General features: G+C 37.2%; 1 protein-coding gene and 1 long non-coding RNA gene across 3 annotated transcripts; one reads left to right on the forward strand and one right to left on the reverse strand.

Annotated features, from left to right (window-relative positions):
• Positions 1 to 240: 240 nt before the first annotated feature.
• CFAP300 (cilia and flagella associated protein 300) lies at positions 241 to 21,866 on the reverse strand. Of its 2 annotated transcripts, XM_054832053.1 has the most exons (7): positions 21,737 to 21,866; positions 21,175 to 21,256; positions 19,480 to 19,552; positions 13,233 to 13,399; positions 10,394 to 10,566; positions 4,986 to 5,052; positions 241 to 646 (listed from the first exon to the last, which is right to left on the reverse strand). In XM_054832053.1, the coding sequence occupies exons 1-7, from the start codon at positions 21,844 to 21,846 to the stop codon at positions 515 to 517; spliced, it is 804 nt and encodes a 267-aa protein (XP_054688028.1). In that variant the 5' UTR covers positions 21,847 to 21,866; the 3' UTR covers positions 241 to 514. The 2 variants fall into 2 exon arrangements, with proteins under 2 accessions (XP_054688028.1, XP_054688037.1); XM_054832062.1 differs by lacking the exon at positions 21,175 to 21,256.
• LOC129208771 (uncharacterized) lies at positions 15,286 to 22,505 on the forward strand. The gene is made up of 3 exons (XR_008577886.1): positions 15,286 to 18,251; positions 21,200 to 21,295; positions 21,424 to 22,505. It is a non-coding gene; the product is annotated as an uncharacterized LOC129208771 (long non-coding RNA).
• The last annotated feature ends 658 nt before the right edge of the window (positions 22,506 to 23,163 follow it).

Raw genomic sequence — 23,163 nt, forward strand, 5'->3', positions numbered from 1 at the left:
CTGGCGGTGGCGGGGCGGCCGCGCCCCGGGCGGCACCGGCCTCCCGGGGCTGTAACCGTGCGGGCCGAGGCGGGAGCTGGGGGCGAGGGACGGAGGGATAGAGGTCAACCGGCCGGCGCGGGCCGCGCCGCCTGACGCACTTTCTCCCAATTCCGCAGAGATTTCACTGACTCTGGAGCCTCCCCCGCATTTATGTGTCGTGGATCTGAAAGGTTGGCTCATAAAGAGAGGACACATCTAGAGAAGTACTTTTTATTAGATAAAACGGGTGAGGGAAGGGGGGGACAAAACTACCAGGAGGACAGCTTCAAGAAGTATGCCTTTTAAATACAGAAAACTTACTATGAGGTTAGCAAAAAAAGTTTTGTGTAACATCTGTGCAAACATGTAGCCATTCAGAGCATGTAATTGCAAGCACATCCTCCCTCGTAAGAAAACTAGGCAATTTCTGCCTGAATTGGTGCAGCGAGGAGGCCACCTCCATTATAAAACTGGAGAACAGCCAGGGTTATAACTAGTTACTAAACAAGCTTCCACCAAAACAGTGGTACAGAGCATGCACGTGTCGCTTGCAGGGATCCACTATCAAGTAGGCAAAAGTCTGTTCGTGGCTTTTGCTTGAAGGGTAACACAGGCCATTATCATCCTGAGAGGAAGTAAAAACAAAACACAACAGTGTTAGCAACAACATGGATACCCAAGAGAGAATTCATAAAATTTGAATGAAATGTATCATTTTGTGCCAATTGTAACAGTTTATTTCATGGCACAATAGAATAAATGCACCATAGTTTATTTAAGCAGCATTATGTCTCCATGAGGATCCTGACACTACAAAATGCACAGTAGTTCTGTCTGTTCCAATAACCTTGAGGTATATGTAATATATGTAATAAAATGTAAAATTAAACATGTAAGCATGTGTTTACACATTTAGAGCCTAAAATATAGATGATTAAATATGCAAGGTTCCTGACATGTTTCCTTTGAAACAGAAAAACATTTAGGGACTCCATGTTAATACATAAAGTTGTTCTATCAGTAATTCTTTTTCATTTAATATTTGTTAATACATTTGTTCAGTTTCAAATACTTGCATTTAAGGAAAACCCTCCTTACAGCTCATTAACAATTTTGAACTGTTACTGAAAACATTTTGTGTGCCAGTCCTCAGAGAGGGCTGGAAGGGAATCTAGGTGCCTCGCTCCAACATCCTCATTCTGAAAAAACACGTTCAGCTGACAGCCAACGCTACCAGAACTGGGCTCTTCAATTTAACATCCTATGTCTGCCCATGTCAATGAAAGCTGCAGCAGTGACAGGGCAGCACAGCTTGACACACACTTCAAATCCAGAAAGGATCCAGAAACTAGATGGGGGGGATTTTTGAAGGGTTGATTTTTTTTTACAGGTATTCACTCTGGTAATCGAACATCTAAAAGATCAACAAGTACGTAGCTGATACCTCCTTTCTTTTGAAACATGTAACAGTTTCCTCCTGTTCCCCAACACCTTTATACAATAGTTGAAGAGATGTAGGTTCTATTCCCCTTCTTCGCCTCAGGGAAATTCCCATATTGCATATATTGTCCATTTTCTCCAGGAAAATTTTCAACTCCCAGACTCTATTCCAGTTTAGAGACACATCTCTCTCATTCTTTTGTTGAAGCTGTCTTCCTTTGCATAAAATAATCCATCTTTTTTGAACAAAGGAAACATGAAAAGTGTAACCTCTCTCAGTGGTTAAGGCAGTCAGCTTCAGGAAAAGGTCCGGGTTCCAATTTCTGCTCCATGGACCACTTGTGAATTTTATCAGTAGCTGTTACTCGCACCCCTTTTTCTCTCCTGTTATATCAAAGAGGATGAACCCCTCTACTATATGTCCTGATGTCTGTCTTTGAGGGATTATTCAGACCATAAATCTTAAATTAAGATAAGCACCACCATAAAAGCATTGTTTAAGACAGGTAGAGATTTGATAATGTTTATTCACAGCATTTTCCGATGGTAGTCAAATGCTGCAAGCTAAAAATAGCATTCTATTTTTAAGCAACACAGCGTCCAAGCTCTGTAGCTCCAATTTTAAGATACCTAGCTTTCTTCGGGTGTTTTTTAGGGATACATGTGTATCAAACACTGGATTCTTAATTGCAGTAAGGAGAGCAAGCTTTAAAATTTTACAGTACTCGGCATCACAATGTCTTTGGAGTTTGATCCAAAAATAACCTAAGCTTATGCACGAAACTGAAAAAAAAAATCCAACAGAAGACCAACATCAAGATGTGATTGCTAATTAAACTTTCTTCCCATTGCTACTGAAGATCCCACTCCTGCAGTCCTTACGGAATGGACCGATGTCAGTTAAGGTTTTGACTGACAGGCACTGTTAGCACGCTAAAAATTTGTTCAACAACTCAAGAACAAAAATGAGTTAAGTTCTGGTGATGACGCATCAGGAAAATAATAAACTAATTAAATGAAAAGGGTTCTTAAATTTATTTTAATTAGTAAAGGAGGTCATAAACCCCCTGAAATACTTGAGCATAAAGGCTCTGGAATTTACACAGACTTTCTCTAGTTTTTAGAGCAACAGGGTGCATGTACACAAATTAAGAATGATACCAATTCCATCTACCAATTCGGTTCAGACAGGCAGGGCGTGTAATGATTGATTTACTGGTGTTAGAGGAGGATCATTTTTTCTTTGTAGGAACACAGATAATCAGCTGATGATTTGAAAGTACGCATGCATAGCATAATGCATAGCATAATACAGAAATAAAGATACTGCTGAACATCTCTCTAAACTGCATCATTTAAACAACAATTTTTTAAAAATACTTTTTGAATTAACTATGTATTACACTGATTTCTAACACTGCCATAATTTGGGTTAAGGTAAAGAAAGCTCTAAAATACCAGTTAGCATCCAAATACTTCAGCTGTAACAACGTTTCATTACATGCAAGCAACAAAGTTCTCCAGGGTATTTGGAGTTCAACAGAGTACTTGGTCACAAGATTTAAAATTATTTCTCTTGTGATTCCCAGCTCTATTGAGTTTTGATGCTAAACAGATCTACAGACATTTATAACTACACCTTAATATCTTGAAATACTTACATCTCTAATAGCATGCTTCTTTAGATAACAAAACAAGGGCTTCTTAGCCACAGCTTAAAAAACAAATTAAAAGGCAGGGATGGTATCAGGATGGTGTTACATAAAATTCTTAATTCTTGATTCCATTTTTACTTGTGAAAATATACAAGTATTATTTGTTCATTTATTAATCCAGCTTGCAAAAATGTGTGTTCTTCTAACTTCTCAGCTGCTCTTCAAGTCACTTTTACCAGAAAAGCTTTTTTATTATTTGTATCAGGGTAAAAATCCATTTCTTTCAGATACAAACCAAGAAAACATGGCTTAAAATTTGTCAGCTCAACATTAAGATTATTATAACACACTCTGCAGTTATTTACCAAATTAACTCAGGAACTAAATCTACTGTAGAAACGTAGTTATCTCCTTGAGAGAAATTTTTCATCACAAGACATTTGCACTCTAGTAGGTGCCCCTCCTGTAATTTCCAAGTAGAGTTTAAAGAGTTTTGATCCACAGAGCCATTGAACAATCTAGCCATAAAGTTCAAGCCTTTCTCTCTTCTGAGAGAAAAATCTTCAGGATGTTCTTTAATGGAAACCAGAATTTCAGAATTCTCCTTCACCTAACAAATTTTCAGAATGTGCAGTAAAGCCCAATTTTCCCCCCAAGGCTACACAGAGGACAGCCTGCTCTGTATGTACACTGGATTTGCTTTTGTCCATCCACTTTTTTGTTCTCAAAAAGTTGCCAAAGTTTGTCTGGTTTACTTTTCTTCTTTTGTTTTTAAATACTGATGATATTTAATGTATGGCAAAGACAGCTGGGGAGGTCTTAAATATCACGCATCTACACGAACATAGAAATCTGCAAAGTTCACATCAATACATTTGATTCAGAGATGGGGAGGAAACTAATAACAGAAGAATATCAAGTTATCAGGGTTTTGCTTTTTTATTTTATTTTTTATTACTGTCTGCAGCCTAATAGAAAAGTAAATTTTGATACACCCATAAAGTGCTTATTTTCACAAACCTCTCAAAAGCTTTTATGAATCACACACACTATTTAAAAGATGATGACCCACAGATGAACAACTGGGCTATTGGCAACTTACAGGGAAGTTCGTGCAGTCTGAAATGACATCAGCTAGTTCTTTTGAAAGTGGGTACATTATCTGGCATTTAATTATTACGTATTCTGGTTACTCAAGAAGAATTCAGAGTAGTTCATCCTACTGTAACAATTAAATTACAGATATGCTGAATCTAGTAAACATGCAGCCAGTTCTCAAACTTATCTTGATGGTAAATGTATGATTTTGCAAGAGAAACAGATAGGAATGAGACTTAACAAGGGAGGGGAAAAAAGGTTAGCAGTCATCTCACCACCCCAACCTTTTTGTATACTAAACTTCCTGCAGTCCTTACAGAAACAGATGTGATACTAGCTATTCGGAAAGCTCTAGCAACATTTCTAAAAACAGAACTATACAAAGTCAAGAGTGGAGTCTTAATCCTTACTGCTATCTCAAGTAGATCTAAAACCAGAATTACTCAGATCTAAAGATATGGGGTTTTTTCATGAACTAGTTTCTGGATGACTATTATGACTTCCAGTGTAATCCAGTAAACCTATTTTTAGTGAGCTATCAAATAAAACTTTAGTTGGTGGTTATTGATGAAAAGTTAGTAAAGAGGATGAGAAAGCAGGATGAGATCAGGCAAAGAGTTCATGAATAAAAACTTACAACAACTATGGAAAAATAACCCTTTAAAATGGAATATCAAGCTTGCTGATATTCACTGATATGTCAATTCATTATTTTCATGTTATGCATGTTACTTCCAGTAAAATCCTATACCAAAAATTATTAATACTTACATATGCAGACACTCGCAAGACTGTAGAAATAATATGTATTTCTTTTGTTTCAGGATTCTTTTGAACACTGAAATACAGTGAATAATACATACTTAATATGTACAGTAACCATTGATTATTAGAATCCTTCATTTAATAAATACATTTTCAACATATGCACTGTGTTCTCACTCAAATTTGATCAAGTTCAAATTAATAGTTAAAATTCAACTCATGTCACATTCACCATGAAAAGTTATGTTGATCATTGTTAGATAACATGGATGTTATGACATTTTACTGAAAACTATTGAATGTATCTAGTTATCAGAGTTGGTTTCACTGTTTTCAGCTACTAAATCACAGCAATATTACCCAGGCCTAGATGACTCCAATATAAAGTTTGCATTTTGATAGATATGAGAAGTTATTCAAGTAAACATTTTACATAAATCTTTTCACATATTCTTTGAGAAGAAAACCTGTGAAGTGAACTGCATCTTAATACAGATCACAGGAATTAGCAGCAGTACTGGTAAAGAAATGCAGACTTTAGCTCATTTTTAATTAATACATAATTATCATTTAGGTTCATTTTTCCTCCTTTGGAATGTTGTACATATAGACAGCTATGCAACTTAGGATGGTATTAGTTCTGAATTTTTATATTTCTAGACTGTGTTAGTTGTGAAGACTATAATTTCTTCCATCACAGTTACTAACAGCACTAAGATATTATTGGAAAGCATCCAGGCATCTCAACGTATTTTAAATTTAAGTATTTTTAAATGTGTCATTTTTTCTCAGGGCTGCTTTAAGTGATGCTTACATTTCTTCATCAATTAGATCATGTAACTTCTATTAATTTATCTAATTTCACAGATTCCTATTTACATTAACTCACTGTGGAGCAGTTGAGCCTTATAAATTCTATACTTATACACTTCCAAGAAATGCATAGTTCAAAACCTGCTTTGTCACAAAGGGGTTCAGTTCCCCGGAAAGGTCCCAATATAGCCAAGTTGCTAGAGGATCTGTGTTAAACACCACACCAGCTCCAAGCTGTCTGTGACAGCAGTCCCCTACTGCCATGGCTTTCGCAAGGTTTCTTTTTATAAGAACAAACCAACCCCAAATCAACTGACATCATCTTTGTTGATTCAATCTCTCCAACCAATAAAAGAAATTGACTCTCTGATTAACTGATTTCATCTGTAGAGTAATGACACAGTCATGTATAAATTAAGCCTGTACTATGAAGTTGATCTTTCCTGTGGTGAGTCAGTAAGGAGGCTTTCTCAGAATTTTTTGTTGCAACTGGCATGTTGATATACTCAACAGTGGATTAAGATGGCATTGCTGAAACTGGTACTGGCCCCAGCTGTCTGCCTTACCACCCCCCTGGAGATTACTGCTTTCCCATCAGGGACAGCTCAGCTGGTTCATGACTCAGCTCCTGAACCACTGCAGTTTACAGACCAACATATTAAGATAAACTAACATGGATATCAGTTTATGCTAATGTACTGGGCTGTAAACTGCAGCAGTTCAGAAACTGTTTAACCATGTCCGCTGAAAGAGTGACAACTTTCAGAACAAGGTACAGAGCATGAGTGGGGTTAGTGCTTTCTACCATATATCATCACCCTCAAAAGCTACAGTTGTATTTAAGTTACTCTGGCTTCGTATTCTTGTATCTGAAAATAATGCTTTCAATTACTGGTTTCTTAATTTTTATGTTATATATATCTAGGATACCAAAGTAAGGGGTGACAGAGAATAAGTCTTCCTATTTTTTCCACTGCCTTGAGAAATTTTCCCCTTGTGGTTAGCTTCCTGTAAGTAATTTTTCAGACTGAGTGTTTATTCCTAGTACTGGTTAAATTTTAATGCAAAATAATATATCTGCCAAAATCAGATGAGATTCTTCCCTTGCTGACTTGAAAGAAATCAGGAGGTTGCCTTTGACAAACTTACTTGCTCTATTTCTTTTTTTTTTCCCCTGAAAGGTTTCAGAAAAAACTACCTCGTCTTCTTGAAGAGGATAGTACTTCCTTAAAAATAGCCTTTGTTCTTTCAAATTGTTAACTTCCAAACTATCCATTGAATATGTAGTTCCTTCATCATTTTAATGTGCATCTTTTTTTTTTTTTCTTTTTATGAAGAGGAAACTTCCTCATTGTCTCTCAATTCACTTTGGGTTCTATTTATATCCTAATCTTACTGACAGTATTTTATTAGGCTTTCCATACATTAAAAAACAGCTCAATGCTTTCACATAAATTCATCTATTATGGGGGAAAGGGCATGGAGATGGCATGGAAGGAAGGAGAAGAGAACAATGACTACAAGATACTAGAGCAGCTGTCACCATGGAGAGACACTGTCAGAAAAATCAAGGGTTAAGTACAGAAGACAAGATTTATCAACAAAGATTCATAGACTATATTTTAATTAGCAAGTTTTTGTCATGTAAATATATTCTTTAACTAAACCAAAAAATACTACAAAGATTTTGAAATGGTTTAGGTTACACAGGATACACAACGCTAAAATTTCGGATGGATTCAACTGGTCACAGACTACTGCTGGATTAGTAACAGGTGACAAGTGCGTTAATTCATTAGGAAATAATTATTACTTCTCTTTATAACAAAGGAGAAAATGTCTGTCATTTAATAGTTGTATTTTGAATTCCCTAGCTGTGCTTGTAAAATATCTAGAGCAATTAATTTTAAAAGATTATTGCATTCTCTCACAATAAAGCAATAGACATGGAAATGCTTTAACTACATGAAATGTCAAGCCTTTTAACACTATTTGGAATGCTAGTGCCTTGCAGTTAGAACTCAGGAAAGTCCAGAAGAAAGGCTGTAAGAAAGAGAAGTGGGAAAAAGCTCATAACGGGTTTGCCACTCCCAGCACAAGAGGCACTTTTGTGGAAGTCTTCATGCGAAGGCTCTTTTCCGTAAGAAAAACTGTTACAGCACCAAACAGTGGTGGTATTTACCTAAGCATATCATGATTAGTCTAAGTTCATCTGTGGGGGCTAATTTTTCCATCAGCTAGCAGCTAATAACTATTGTACTATCCATTTGTTTTTCACCAAGCCTTCTGAACCCTCAAGACATAAAAATTAAAGCTTAAGAAGAATGCAGTTTACAGAATCTTTTAATACCACGAAAAGTTTTTAATATCAATTTACAAAGAGTAGAAAGTACCCAATGCAAATGCAATCCAAGATAAAAAGAAACCAAATGGACCATAGCAGTCTGGAAAAGAAGAATTTAAAGAATAGTTGGTTTTCAATAGGAATTTGAAGGTGAACTGTTTAGTAAACAGAATTTAAGAGACCACTACTGTCATTAGCAATTGTTTACTGTAAATAAGAGGCCATAAGAAAGTAATTTTCATTGCTTTATTTTCTGGTGTAACCTGTGCAAAAATTAAGTAACTTGAACATGTTTAGGAGAAAACAACTCATCAGCAAAGGGAAGCAATAAAGTGAAGGAACTGATTGGATTTGTGCTTTGTCCTAGGTCAATTCAACAACACCAACAGAAACAGCTGTAGTCAATGCAGAGTCAACTAAGGCCAAGGATTAGAGTAACAAACAGCTTGTTTCAATTGCAGAGTGAATGATTTAAAAGAAAAGAGAGGGTACAGCTGAAGCACTGATAGATCCATTTATGTCATACTCTGTATTTCTGAAGAACCCACTTGATTTCCATGGATGTATGATATGAAAATATCAAAACTAATCACACTAATAAGAAAGTTTTGGTGACTAATCATAATATTCACATTAATAAGTGCAGCAATCCAAGTTCTGTTATTTCTAAAAAATCTTCTTGGAATATTGATAACGCTCAATTTCTCTGTTTCAGTGGTTCCTCTAGAAGTATCAACTGTTCTACTGCTACTTAAATAATTTATTTTAGATGATCCTTGTAAACAGCATATGGCTATGAAAAGTACTGACCACTAGAAAATCTGAAAGCTGCTTCGAAGTTATTGAAGTTTTGTAAGCTGCTTTGGTTAAGTATGACAAAAAATTCCCAAAAACCAGCCAAATATTTTGCTTTTTTTTTTTTTTTTTAATACAGCAAGGTATATACAAGTGCTACAGAAATAAAGAAATATTCAGGTGATTAAGAATCACTGGGTCTAATAATGTTACTGTATCTTTGTTCAGACATATAAATTTTACTCTTAAGTTTATCCAAAGACATTTTAAGAACAGACTTGAAGATGAATACATCTTACACGTTTTTTTTCCTAATATGCTTGTGTATAATCTTAAAATAGGAGATGAAATAACAATTGGTCATGGCACCATTCCAGATAGAGCTGAGAAGGAAAAAAAAAACCCAATTCTTACTTTAAGCAATTTGAAGCCTTTGTAGTGTACATTCCAGTGCATTGCTTAGTATCCACATCATCAGAGTTCTTGTACTATCTCACATTTCAGAGGTCTACGATTGTTTTCCATTGTTCAGGCTAATATTGTTCTTTACACTATCTCACAAATACTTACTATGAGCGGCAAAGTATAACACAATATAAAATTTTAGTAATATCATTGATGATCTTCATATTCCCATTAGCTTAGCTAGGAATGAGTCTTTGCATAACCGATAACTACATGCCATTTCCCACTAGCCAGAAAATAAGAAATTTTGTCAGAGAAGTCAGCATAGGGATATATCAAATTGCCCTTTTTTCTGAATTGGAACCTCTGATCAATCACATCTAATCTCAAGGCAAAAAACCAAAACCTAAAATTCCAAGCAATTCCATACACCAGACCTGGAAAAAACATGTTTTAGTCCACTGTGTCATGTTAACAACCAGATTCTATCACCCTTAGCTTTACGCTGCAAGAAGTATATCTGTGGAATTAAGAATGCCAAAATCCAACAGTATTTTAAAAAAAAATGAAAAAATCAGCTGGAATAAAATATATACAGAACTAAAAATTTCAGCTAAAGTATTTCAATTTTTAAATCCTAAGCCAAAAGCAGCTTCAAAGTAGTCCAGGACTATACATCCAACACTTAATTGTTGACATTTTATCAATGACAGTGGGAACGCAATCTGTTCCGGTGCCATGCCATGTTTTCAGTAGATGATGACAGAAACAAAAATCTTTAAAATGGGAGTGAATTATAAAACATCAATGTCCATATATGTAATATAAAAAATGTTTTTATGTGGGACAGATGCCATCGAAATTGCATATATTTTGCCATTGAACTACTACCATTGTTACACAATATTTTGAGAGTTAAAGACAAATAAGCTTGCAGATTGATTAAATAACAGCCCCATTTTTGAAGCAGTAATGCATAATAAATTTACACAAATCAACACAAAGTATCTATGCACAGCACATAAATATACAATTGTATAAAACAGAAAACACTTACCTCACCAAGTCTTTATATAAAGCTTTTGTAGTTTCTAAGTATGGGTCAACTACATCTTCAAACTGGCAAAGAGTTCCTCCAATGCAAAGATGCTTAAAAAGACAGAACAGAAATTCCTTGCGATCCAATTGACTGAATATGTCATAGTGGTCTGAATCTTCCAGAAGCAAGACCTTGTGAAACAAGAAAATAACAAAGAACTCAAACAGATGAAAATTTCTTATTCAAGATTAAGTTTATAAACAATGCAACTACTTTGCTGTATGTCACACAGAGTTTATGTCCATATAAAATATATGAACTAAGGATGGAAATAAGTACTGCTCTCTAAATCCTTCTTCCAATGATGCAATTACATTCAAAATTTATAAATACAGCAGAATCACTGCAGATTTGTGCCCACAAGATGTAAGGAAAGATTTTTCAAGACTCTTGTTATTCACTAGTTATTTGCTCATCATGCTAATGAAACAATCAATAGTCTGAAAATAATCTAGCTATATTTGGTGTGTCGATCACTGCCAATTAGTTTGGTTTTGGTAACTTTGCCTCCATTTGGTTTCTTACTCTAAGTTTACTGTTATCTCACATTTGTAAAAGCATCCCAAGGATCTCCCATAGGAGATCACTCAAACTCACACCCTTCTTTACTGCAGACTCTGCCAAGCCTTCATCTGTAGCCCTGATAAAACAGACATGCTACTCAGCTGCCTCCATGTGTCTCACCTGCCTTTTGCCACAAAGCTGGTCAAGGGACCGGAGCACAAGTCTAATGAAGAGCAGCTGAGAGAACTGGGGTTGTTTAGCCTGGGGAAAAGGAGGCTGAAGGGAAATCTTCTTTCTCTCTACAGCTACCTGAAAGGAGGTTGTAGTGAGGTGGGTGTTGGTCTCTTCTCCCAAGTAACAAGCAATAGGACAAGAGGAAATGGCCTCAAGTTGCGTCAGGGGAGGTTTAGATTAGATATTAGGAAAAATTTTTTCGCCAAAAGAGTGGTCAGGCATTGGAACAGGCTGCCCAGAGAGGTGGTGGAGTCACCATCCCTGGAGGTGTTCAAAAAACATGTAGACATGGCACTTCTGAACATGGTTTAGTAGACATGGTGGTGTTGGGTCAACGGTTGGACTTGATGTTCTTAGAGGTCTTTTCCAACCTTAAGATTCTATGATTATGTGAACACAGAGAACTTGATAGATTAGTCCCAACACTGCCCACTGTAAGGGTGGACAGGAATAGCAACTCAGTATGGCTACAAGATGTTTGAGTCACATCAGCCAAACTGCAGATGCCAACCCAGGCAAACTGGTCAAAGCCAGACATGAGCTTACCGCTCTCTGGCCCTCTGTATAATGTCACTACACAACCTGAGTAATAAGGGGTCAGGACAGCAACTGTTGTTGACGGCCATCTCATATGTATCCCAATCCCCTTCTTGGTTGAAGCAAGAGAAGACGTGGCAAGTAGGAAAGAAACACGGAGTTTTGCAGATAAAGCCCCCCCCCCCCCAAAAAAAAAAACCGGGAGATAGACAGTTTGCTGCCCCCTACAGTCTACTGTCCTAGGGCGCTGACTAATTTAATCTGAAGCTTTGACATCGTTCCTGGAAGATTTTGACTGAATTCTTTCTGCCATATTAGGTCTTACAAGTAGGAATCACATGCATGTCAAACAAATGTGAAACCTTTAACTTGCAACTTGCAGACACACACCTTCCTTCCAAGGGACAATTTTTCCAATGGAGAGACTGAAACTCCAATGATTTCTTATTTTAAATGTTGCCTCTAACTTTCCTACATCTGATACACTTAATTTTCAGAAAACATTTCACACATACCCAACTTATAAATAAATACATAGTATTTTGAACTGGTAGGCTACAAACCACATCTGAAACTCAGACGTGAGCTTGAGTTGTCTCCTTTTCCCAGAACTTTACCAGACAGACCAGTATTTCAGGCCATGTCCTGTAACCAGTGTCACTGGTTCAAATACATTGCCTTCAAAGGATTTGCCAAGTGCAAATGACTGCAACTCTGTAATTATTAAGCACTTATGTTGATTATATATACAAGGAAGAGCAAAATCCAGTTCTCCCACAGTATGCTTCGCTAATGCTAAACAAAATTGTTTTAGCTTATGAAGTCAAAAGAAACACATACAGTGAAGACATACATTGATTAAGAAGATGCCACTGTTAGAGAGATTGTTTTTCAGAATAATCTCCTCTCTGACACCTCCACTGGAGTATAACAAACAGTTTTCACCTTGCAGGCCTGTTCAGGAGTTATATTTAGTCCTTTTCCAGTGTTACACTGAAAAATAATTTCCCTTTTCATAGTTTCCTCTCCTTTGTTTCAGTGAAAATACATGAAGATGACTTTCCTTAAAGGCCTTCACGTATGATATGGTCAGCATTCCTGGCCAGGAATGCTTCAGGACGTAGCTATTGAGTACATTCGTTTTCATCAATTACCTGGAAGGCTGGGTGAACCCACAGCTCTGGGTATCATGGGACCTTTCCATCGGCACCACTTCCTTTTCCCTGCTCAGCAAATGAGTAGCTGCATTTCCCCCCCCACACACACAAGCACTGACTACTTGAGACAAGGGTGGGTAGAAGAAGGTTTTTCCTTTTTCTCCCACCTAAAAAGGAAAGAAAGCCCACTTGGAAAACAGCCATTCAGGCACTGCAGTGCCTTAGTCATTTCTATCACATGGCTATCGATGCCCATTTTTACCGTGGAAAGTATGTATTGTTAGGAAAAAAACCTGAATAATCTGTCCTTACGGTACCTAATGGAGTATGAAAAATTATAAGCCATTATTTATTGCTATACTGACCTTCCTTAATTCATCAGAGATGAGAATATCATCGTAATAGTCATCATAACATTTCACAATATCTCCAGTTTCTCTAACAACTCCTTCAGAGTATAGGCGATCAAAAAACGACATGGAAATCTGTGTACAGGGCACCACTGTAGCTTCAATTTTTGTCACTTTGGAACCTGGAATATATAGGAAGGCTTCACTCCACGTCTCTTGCAATAAATAAAATAGGAGAATTTCCATGTACTAATGGTTTTACAGTAATTCATAATTTGACACAGTGTGGAAATAATCAAATTCTCTAAATACTTGTGTGTGGCATATTCTTTTAAAAAAATACAGATCACATAAGTATGACTCAGTCACACAGTCCCCCAAAAAACAAAGAAAGCTAAGAAAGAAACAAGTGTAAAGAAAATATTAAATTCATCTAAATGCTGCCTTCCATTAAGGCTCATGTGTCTGCTCCCCATTGGCAATACTATCAACTGAAACAAACAATAGATGAAACACCATGTGAACTCAACATCACATTAGATCAAACCCTTATAAAATTATATTCCACAGCTTAAACCTTAAAGAATCTGAGGGCAAATACCACATTTGGCATGATGAAGTATAGAAGTTGATAGCTGCAAACAGCACCCTACAAAGTAAAAAACAAAATGAACACAGCCTTGATGAATTTTTGGTTTGTTAAGTATTATATCTGAACTTTTTAAAAAAATATTTTGTAGCTACTGTAATTTTTTCTAGCAAACAGCTACTTCAGAAGATGAAAACCATACTATCACCACTTCCAGTACGAATCTTGAGTATTATCTCTGTAATCATTAATTGCAGAGTACATTTTTATGTAATTTTTCTGTTTTCTGTGCTTGCAAGTCATCCAAGGCTTGATCCTGTTGTTCATGGACATCTAGTGCCATTTGAGATGCCCGACAGTATTTTCCTTAATGAGATATCAGTCCATAAGGGCACATATCTTCTCTATATACAGTGTTACATCTACAAATCTGTATGGTGGTGTTGGATAACTTATGGCATCTCAAATAGCATTAGACTCCATGTTTAAGAAGCTTTGGACACAGTCCAGTTCCATCTGCTCTCTATGGCCTAAGTATTCAGACCAAATGTTAGAACATATTGTCCACTCATCTCCAAGTCACCCTGAACACCCTTCAAAGTGCTTCTGAACAGGAGAGGGGAGGAGGGCATGAGTGAGCATGCAACACAAAGGCAGTATGTCTCAGCAGCATTCCAGCTTTCCACGAGTTTGTCTTTTCTCCTCTGTAGGTTCCCTTGATGGGAGACTGGTCAACAACATCAGAATATCAAAAGGCTTTTGACCATACAATTCAAGATAAAATTAAGCGGTGTCCTGACAAATTGACCTAAAGGATCACTAAAGACTAATACTAGGGAAATGTCCAAATTTCACTCTAATGAGAGTATTTCAGGAACAGAAACATGCCAAAAAGGGATGTATGAACCATGATGCTTCCAAGAACATCAATCATTTCATTCTGATGCTAATCTTTGCAAGCGTAACATAACCTAAAATTTCTCTTGCCCCCACACTTGCAAAAAGTCCTTGGATTTCTCCCATATATTATTACATGGAGATTATTTATTCATAGGTTAAGTAGGACTGGCATCTTGGTATCTAAATTCAGGTAAACTGTATAACCGACCTGATCAACATTAAGAAAAAAATTAAGGAGAAGTTACAAGTTGATGGCTCGAAAATATGTCTACTATAGCTAATAATACTGGCATGAAATTTTGTAATTATTTTATGAGGCCAGTGTGACATAAAGAAAATCATCTATAGACAAAAGCTTGGCATTTAATTGCTTGGCTTCACATCTACAGATATGGTTATGAAAAAGGATACCTTTTATTAAAGAAAAAAGATTTAGGACATTCCCCTACCTGTCCACATAGTGACTACCAAAAAATAATCAAATTATGTAACCAAAATCACAAGTCATGAAAAACATGACTTAACAACCTAAGAAAAAAAACCCCAACTGTTATTTATTTATTTATGCTTCCTCCCACCCTGTCACCTCCAGACTCCTCTAACTTATAATTCTCCAGCTTCCTTTCACAGGGATAGAATTTTTATTTTGTAAGAGATTTATTAAAAGTTAAATCAGCGTCTAATACAGAAATGATTTTGTAAAGACCTATGAATCGAAAACTGAGTAGAGACTAATAAAAATCAGATGTTAAATGACTTGAGAAAAAAGATACATCTTACATTTTCCCCGTTATTGAGCTCAAAGTATAAGAAATTGAGCTATTTATAGGCCTTCAAATTGTTAGGATTTTATTGGTGGAGGGAGGGAAAGGAGACACACTTCTGTGCTGAAACAAGATTTTATGAAAACTTTGGCGCCAAAAAGGACTGTCGTGGTTTTACCCCAGCCAGTAGCTGAGCACCATGCAGGCGCTCACTCACTCCCCCCCATCTTCCCCAAGCTCCTTATAAACTGAGCATGACATCATATGGTATGGAATACCCCTTTGGTCAATTTGGGTCACCTGTCCTGTCTGTGTCTCCTCCCAACTTCTTGTGCACCCCCAGCCATCCCGCTGGCAGGGCAGTGCAAGAAGCAGAAAAGGCCTTGGCCCCGTGTAAACACTGCTCAACAATAAGTCCATAGAACAAAAACATCTCTATATTATCAACACTGTCTCCAGCACAAATCCAAAACATATCCCCACACTAGCTACTATGAAGAAAATCAACCCTCTCAGCTAAAATCAGGACAATGAGGAAAAAAAATCAAGAGCTTTGTAATCTATTCAGTAGTTCAGAAAACCAAACTATAAATGGTAAAGTTTAAATATACTGGAAGCTCCTATTCTCCATTTGAGAGGTGAGATTTGAAATTGGAGATTCAGAATTTCCTGGAAAAGAGTGACCAGTTTTAGTAACGCTGTAAAAGTGAGCAATAAAATAGGAAGAAGAAATTCTATGACAACTCTGCAAGTGGAAAACAAAGAGCTGAGACATACTGAAGCAGATTAAGCTGCTTATAACAGCTAGCTCTGGAATATCTATAAAGTGCTGCCAATACAGTTTTAAATGAACACGTTGCACATCTAGCATGGGGCAGATAAACCCCAGATTAGGTATACTTAGAATTCCTCCAAAGTTTTAGAAAGATTTTTACCTCAGGGAAACCTCTTGCAACGTAATATTTATAAAACAGTTTATACAGAACATACTTAATGCTAGTTCAGTGCTCTCTACTAAAAAGATGGTATTTCAAAAGTAAAAGGTGCAGGTTACGATTTATAGGCTCAAATGACATCTAAAATTTTTGCAAATTATAACCTATAACAGTAGTCTAAAAAATTGCTGATTTAAGATTACCTTCCAGATTTTAAAACCCCATTCCAAAGACAACAGCCATTAGAGCTTAAATTACATACAGCAAATCAAGAATCGTTCTTAGGCAAATACTGAATTTTTATTTACAGAAAAAGACAGTAACCCTGTCCCTTTGAAGATAACTTTTCAAGTGTTAATTGAGCTTAAGCAGATACAGTCTTGCCTCCCCAAGACTGCTGACAGGTACAAGGCCAGCGATGTCTCCAAGGAAAAACTACTATTTAGTTTTCATTGCAGCTATTTAAAAATACAAGGCTCAAGATATAAGTTAGTATGCATCAAATTTGCCCCTTTTGCTGCTTCTATTTTAGAAATACGAGAGGAAGAGACGAAAAGGGGGTTTAAAGCACATGACAGAACTATCAAGTACTCTGCCATGCAGTCAGGGAGAGGGAAAAAAATCCCTACTACAGCAGGGAAAAAAATGTGGTGTGGTAATTAAGTATCTATCTGATCAAATGAAGCAGACTAGAGAATAACCTTGCATATTGTTTATCTAAACTGTTATATTTCAAGTAATATTAAAGCTGGAGTCCTTGAGACAATGTACTATCGTGGGATTCTACCAGGACTCCCAACACATGGGGGAGCTGGGGAGAGAGGTGCATGTTGCATTCCTTGAGGACCCCACGTTTTATGCCACCTTTTGATCTAACAGATGGAGACAGAGGATATTACGACCTGATAATATTAAGGTGAGGATGAAAAGCAGTCAAGGGAAGAAAAAAAAAGAGATTAGACACAGAGGAAAAAAAAGTAATAAAGAACATTTAGAAACAGATTTTAAGAAAAGGAGATAAACAAGTAACAGAGAGGAGATGGAGATAAATATGAAAGTGAAACCGTGCCCACTGAATTAAATAAATAAATAAATCCTTAGTGAGAAGGTAAAAGGGAACCACAGCCTGGAAAAAGACAAAAGGATTATGAAAACAAACACTCTCGTAAAGTAATATTATATGGAAGTTCTATATAATGCTGATATCTTTCTGTGGGTCCATAAATTCTTTCTGCCCAAGCTCATGGTGAGGAGGAGTAGGGAGGTTTCTAAGAATCTATCTGAACCACACTTATATTATGCATCCAAAATATCTCCACACACACCACCACCCTGCAAAAAACTCTAACATTTTTGTTTGCAAGAGAATAAATACAGTATTTGAATCAATCTAGATTATGTAAGTTTCTTCAGATTTTCTAAAAGGCAAAATAAACCCATTTCCAGTACTATCTTTCAAGAACAGGAACTTGTTTTTAGAAGAATTACTCTACAGTGATAAGTAAATGATATATCTGGATTAATTTATCGGCATGTCTGAAGAAGAAAATACTAGAAGATGATTTTTTACCTCCTCCCACTCAAAGCTAATTCTTACTATATTTTCAAAAAATGCACATGAAGACTAAGTATAGAAAAATGTGCCAACATTCCTCACCAAAAATAGGCAAAGAATGGGAAGATGAAATTTTAAGAGCAAATGGGGTATACCAGCTGTTCAGGATTTAGAAAGGGAACCCTTCCAGTCCTCAGAACAAAATGCATTACTTCTGTGCTGAGGAAGATTGAGCAGAATCAGGAGTTAAGCTGGGATACTTGGCAAGTGACCCTCTGCTCTTAACACGAGGTATGTAACCTACTGACCTTCACTACAGGGACTTGCAAGTCACAGGCTAGACAGATAGCCTAAAAAAATTCATGCCTAAAGCAGGAAAAGGTTTACCCACGATTTGAATATTTTCTTTTTGCTTGCCAGAGTGAAAAAAGAGGTACTTGAAAGGGAACTTGAGATATTTTTTTGCATCTTATATATTTCAATTGTTTTAACAGCAGGATTCAGTGTTTGGAAAATGGATTTTGCTGACAAAAAGGTAGCAATGTCTAGTGTCATTGTATATAGTGGGGAAAACCTATGCCAATTCCAGAGAGTTGAAATGGAAAAGTTAGAAAAGTCCCAAAGTTCCATTAAATATTTACACACTGCAAAGTATTTGCAGACAAACCAAAAGAACCAAGGACATCCCACTGCTCCCTTTTAAAACTTTCCTATTAAGAAAAACCACTTTAGCGATATCAGAGTTCACATTATGCATAAAATCCCATTACATTACCACATGTAATTTCCACAAAATTTCATGTGGCATTTACATAATCAAAAATACAGTTTCAAAGTGGGGCCATAAAATCATGTGCTGTTTGCTTTTGTGGTCTTTCTCCTTTAGTGTCTCATCTCTACCTACAGACATAATCAAGTGTTATAAGAAGTAAATGATATGGCAACAAACTAGAAGTCAACCTTATGCCATGATAGCAACTAGAGTAACCTATCACGTGGCGCTTTCCTCTCTTTCTGCACCCAGATCGCTTTTGTTGTGCAGATAGCATGTTTACACCAGCTCGGGGCTGTGCTCTATCTAATCTTCTGCTCTCTCAACTTCAATTTGTAACAGAGCAATAATTTCAGACCTGTCCTAAGTAAGGTGGTTACATCTATAGAAGAGTGTCTTTCTACAAATATTATCTGAATAAGGTAGGACTGTAATTCCTACATTAATGCAGTTGATTATGTCTGGATGGATACATGATCAGGTCAACTGGATGTTAAAAACAATTCGAGTAGCTTGATTTATGGATCGATGCAGGAGTTGGAGAAAAAAAGCACAATATGTGACAATTCAGTAACAAACTAGGTAAGAATCTTTTCTTACTATTTAGTAAAAGAAGTCATTCTTTAAGATGTTTCAACCAGGTGAAGATATACATATATGAACTGTCATTATTACATAATGGTAAATTAGAGGAAAACAGTTACAACACAGACATTTTTATTTAAGATTAATTTATTCTAAATTTACCCAATGTAGTCCATTGTCCTGAAGCTGAGAGCAACTTTAAACTGGAGTTCACATTTTGATCATTAAAAAATGCCTATAATATTCAAATAAGATAATACAAGTTAATGAAATGAAACATAAAATCATCATTTATAGTGCCTTGGATACTTTCAAAGCAAGTTATAAGGATCCAATTAGTAAGTAGATTCTGTATGATCTTTCAGTTTGGATACTAAATATCAGACCACCAAATACATGTTTTTGTAACTTTGTGTAGCCACCATCTTTGATATATTCAAGATATCTTAATGTACATATTTATATATGCAGTATTAAGATTCTACAGTAAAGCACTTTTAGTCCAAAAACACACAAAATGGTTGTATGAAATCCTTGGAGGCACAGAAAATGGAAAAAGAGGTGAAACAATCCCATCTCTGCATACAATGTTGTTGAAGTAAAAAATTAAATGCTAAGCATGATTGTAAAATTTACATTTTGAAAATTTGAAGCTTGGAGAAGTTTAGAGACACACAAAAAATATTAAACAGATACCAAAGAAATCCATAAGTTATTGAGGGGATGGAGAAGATGTTCCGCAGTAAGATTTAAGTATTCAATCTTATTGATTTATCAGTTAAAAAAAGGAGACATGCATAGTAATATGGGTAGCTGACAAGTTTAAATGATAGATAAGCCAATTAAGAAAACCCACACTTATGTATATGCATACAGGCAGAGTGAATAATCATTGAAGATGCTGCTAAGAAAATAATGGATTTTTCAGTCTCTGCATCACCAAATCTCTTTACCACCTCTCTGGGATACAGAGAGATCAAACAACAATGTAATGGCCCCTTTGTTCTCAATTAATTCACAGCTACTCAGAGTTCATAATTTCATAGTGACATTTTTACATTTTTAATTCAAAAGAGACAAGTATTGAGAAGGTAAATGCATATTTTGTAAACTTCAGTCCTTTGAAATGTTTATCAATGGAAGATGAAATATTGGTTTATTTCTGTGTGAATTTCTTTAAAATACAAAGAGCCTGAATTCTTTACCCAGGATAACAATATAAAGTAGACGTACAACAAATCAAAGAGTTGCTTTTAAAACCACAGATGTAAAACCCACACTTTTTTAAAACCACACATTATTATTTTTTTCTGTCTGCAAATAGATAAACAGATTTCACTTGCGGACAACAAAGTGGAATAAACAAAATCAGGAAGAGACTTGAGTCTCAGAGCTGAGAGCCCAAAATTCCAGTATAAATTGCATTTTCAGATATACGGTGCATACGTACATCTAATTGCAAGATGTATTTACTGTGACAAAGCAGTAGTAGCTGTGAGCAAGGGTACCAACTGCACATACACTCTTTAAAGTCTCCCCCTGGGTGGAATTCCCAGCATTGAATGTGGTGGCCAAGATCAGCATCCAGTTCAGATTCCCATTCTTGGGAATCTTGAATGACTAAATCGTTCCCTCTTAAAGCAGAGTAACACTAATACAGACTAAAATATTTTTTCTGGACAATACAGTTCACCCATAATGTAAGACTTGAGCACCACACCTAAGTCACCTACTGTGAAGGAGACAATGAGCAGGCAAATAGCACATTGACACTGCTAAAATGTTTGCCATTATACGGTTTTCCAATAGCTATAATTTCATGGGAAAAAAGTAAAAATATAAAGGACTTAGAAGTACCATAACAAATTCATCCTTTTGATAGGGCTTAAACTGCTGGTCAAAACTGAATGCTTGTGCTGTGATCCTACCTTGCATGGACCTGAAATGGAATAATGAGATTAAATATTCTGCAGACACAGTAGGTACTTACTCTGTAAATTTGCCTAGTTACGCTACATAAAGTCCTATTCTGACCAATAATTACACTTTTCTTCTTTTTTTTTTTTTTCATTCTCTCTCACAACTGCCTCCCGCCCCTCCTTGGAGGGGTGAGGGAAGCACAACCGCTGCTCAAACAACATCAGAGCAACGCTGAGAAGCTGCAGTAATCTTGGCTAACTCTGGACGAGAAGGATAAACGCCTTGCACCTTAGCACAAGCTTCTTACGTGCCTGAAAAATACTGAGGAGACTTCCAATTAAAGAGGGGAGAAGAGAGAAACACGGACCCGCCACCGCTTCAGCGCGGGAGCCCTGAGGGCGCCGTGACGACCCCGGCCCGCAGCACCTCCCACCCGCCTCTCATGGCTCCCCGGCACCCCCAGCGAGGCGCCTCTCGCACCGGGCTTTCCCCCTCCCACCATTTGAGGAGTCGTTCCTGGATGTCCTTGTCCTCCAAGCAGGAGAAAGCTTTCTGCGGCAGGGAGCGGAAAACGAAGCCCACCGCGCAGCGCCCAACCCCGGCAGACATCTTCCAGCGCCAGCGGCAGCTCGGCAGTTGCTATGGAAACGGCGCCGCAAAAGCGGTGCGCTACCGGCGCGCTCCCGCCGCGGGGCTCGGCCCCGCTCACAAGCGTTCCGCCGCCTGACGGGGCCCTCGCTCACCCCTTCCCCGTGAGGGCCGGAAGGCACGGCTGTCTCCGTTCTGACAGGATTTCTTTGATTTTTACCTATAAAATCCCCTAATTAAACATCAGTCTTCACCCCACTCCCCTCTGCTCCTGTCTATGCACCGGGAAAATTCAGGCTTGCCAAAGGAAAACCTAGCAGACTGACTGGCATGCAAAGGCAGGGTCTACCATTACTGGCTTAATCAACACCACCCTCAATAACGTAATGCCAAAACGAATTATGAAAAGCCCAAAGTTATGAATTACAAAGGTATAATGAAGCACGGCTTCATCTTGGTTCCCAGGGTGTTGAGCCATTTGGGAGTAGCGAGGCTGTGCTTTCAAGCTTTTCCCAGTGGAAAATTTAAGGAGAGGACATTGTTACTTAAGGAAGTTATTTTTAAAAGTCCAGTAAAGCAAAAGACACCTTGCAAAATTTGGGAATTTCCTGCCCTTTGCAGGGAAAGCAGTCAGAGTTTAAGGCTGCTGTACATCTCACGCTATATCCTTTAGCAATCCACCCCCCAAAAAACCAGCTCTCCCTTTGCTGCAAATCTCCCAAAATGTCATTTTCCCACTAATCTGCTGTTCAGGCTTAACAGCAGACCCGTTTCTAATTAAAAAAAAAATAAAAAAAATAAAAATTTAAGCTGAATCACATTTGATTCGATTAGAAAGCAGAAGAGAAAGGTGCAGTGTGCCACGACGGTGGGGAGCAAAGCTGAAACTGCCGATGTGTGCTCCCTCGTCTCATCAGCCTCAAAAAGACATCCTACAGATTTAACTTGTAAGACGTGGTAGTCAAACAGGCTCGTACCAAAGGAATTCTGAAGAAATAGATATCGTAAGCCTGTTAAGAAACCCTGTTTTAACATAGTTTCACTAGAATTCATTGCTCACTACGTACTCACTAAATTTTGTAAAAGAGGGCTTACACCGGCAGGCTGCAATTCAGCAGATGAAGTTATGCAGCAGCTATGAGACATTTAAGGAGCCATTCCCCGTCTCCACCTACTCCAGCACTACCCCATCTGTTAAATTCCTCTTGTCGCTAATATTACTAGCCAGAGATTAAATAGCCAAAGTGAAAGAACTGGTTTGGGCAGGGAGTGATGCGTAGCAACAACTACCAAACACATAAATTCTCAATTTTGGGTTGTGGGGACTCAAATGCAAGA

This window comes from Grus americana, chromosome 1 (assembly GCF_028858705.1).
Source record: "Grus americana isolate bGruAme1 chromosome 1, bGruAme1.mat, whole genome shotgun sequence".
NCBI classification, from domain to species: domain Eukaryota; kingdom Metazoa; phylum Chordata; class Aves; order Gruiformes; family Gruidae; genus Grus; species Grus americana.

Bases quoted from the DNA above. Each gene is read 5' to 3' on its own strand.
- CFAP300 (XM_054832053.1), bottom strand. From the start codon at position 21,846: ATGTCTGCCGGGGTTGGGCGCTGCGCGGTGGGCTTCGTTTTCCGCTCC. The intron at 19,553-21,174 runs GTACTTCTAAGT...TGAATATTATAG, and splicing joins AAAAGGATGAATTTGTTATG to GCATTTTTTAATGATCAAAA. The intron at 13,400-19,479 runs GTAAATTTAGAA...TATATATTCCAG, and splicing joins AGGACAATGGACTACATTGG to GTTCCAAAGTGACAAAAATT.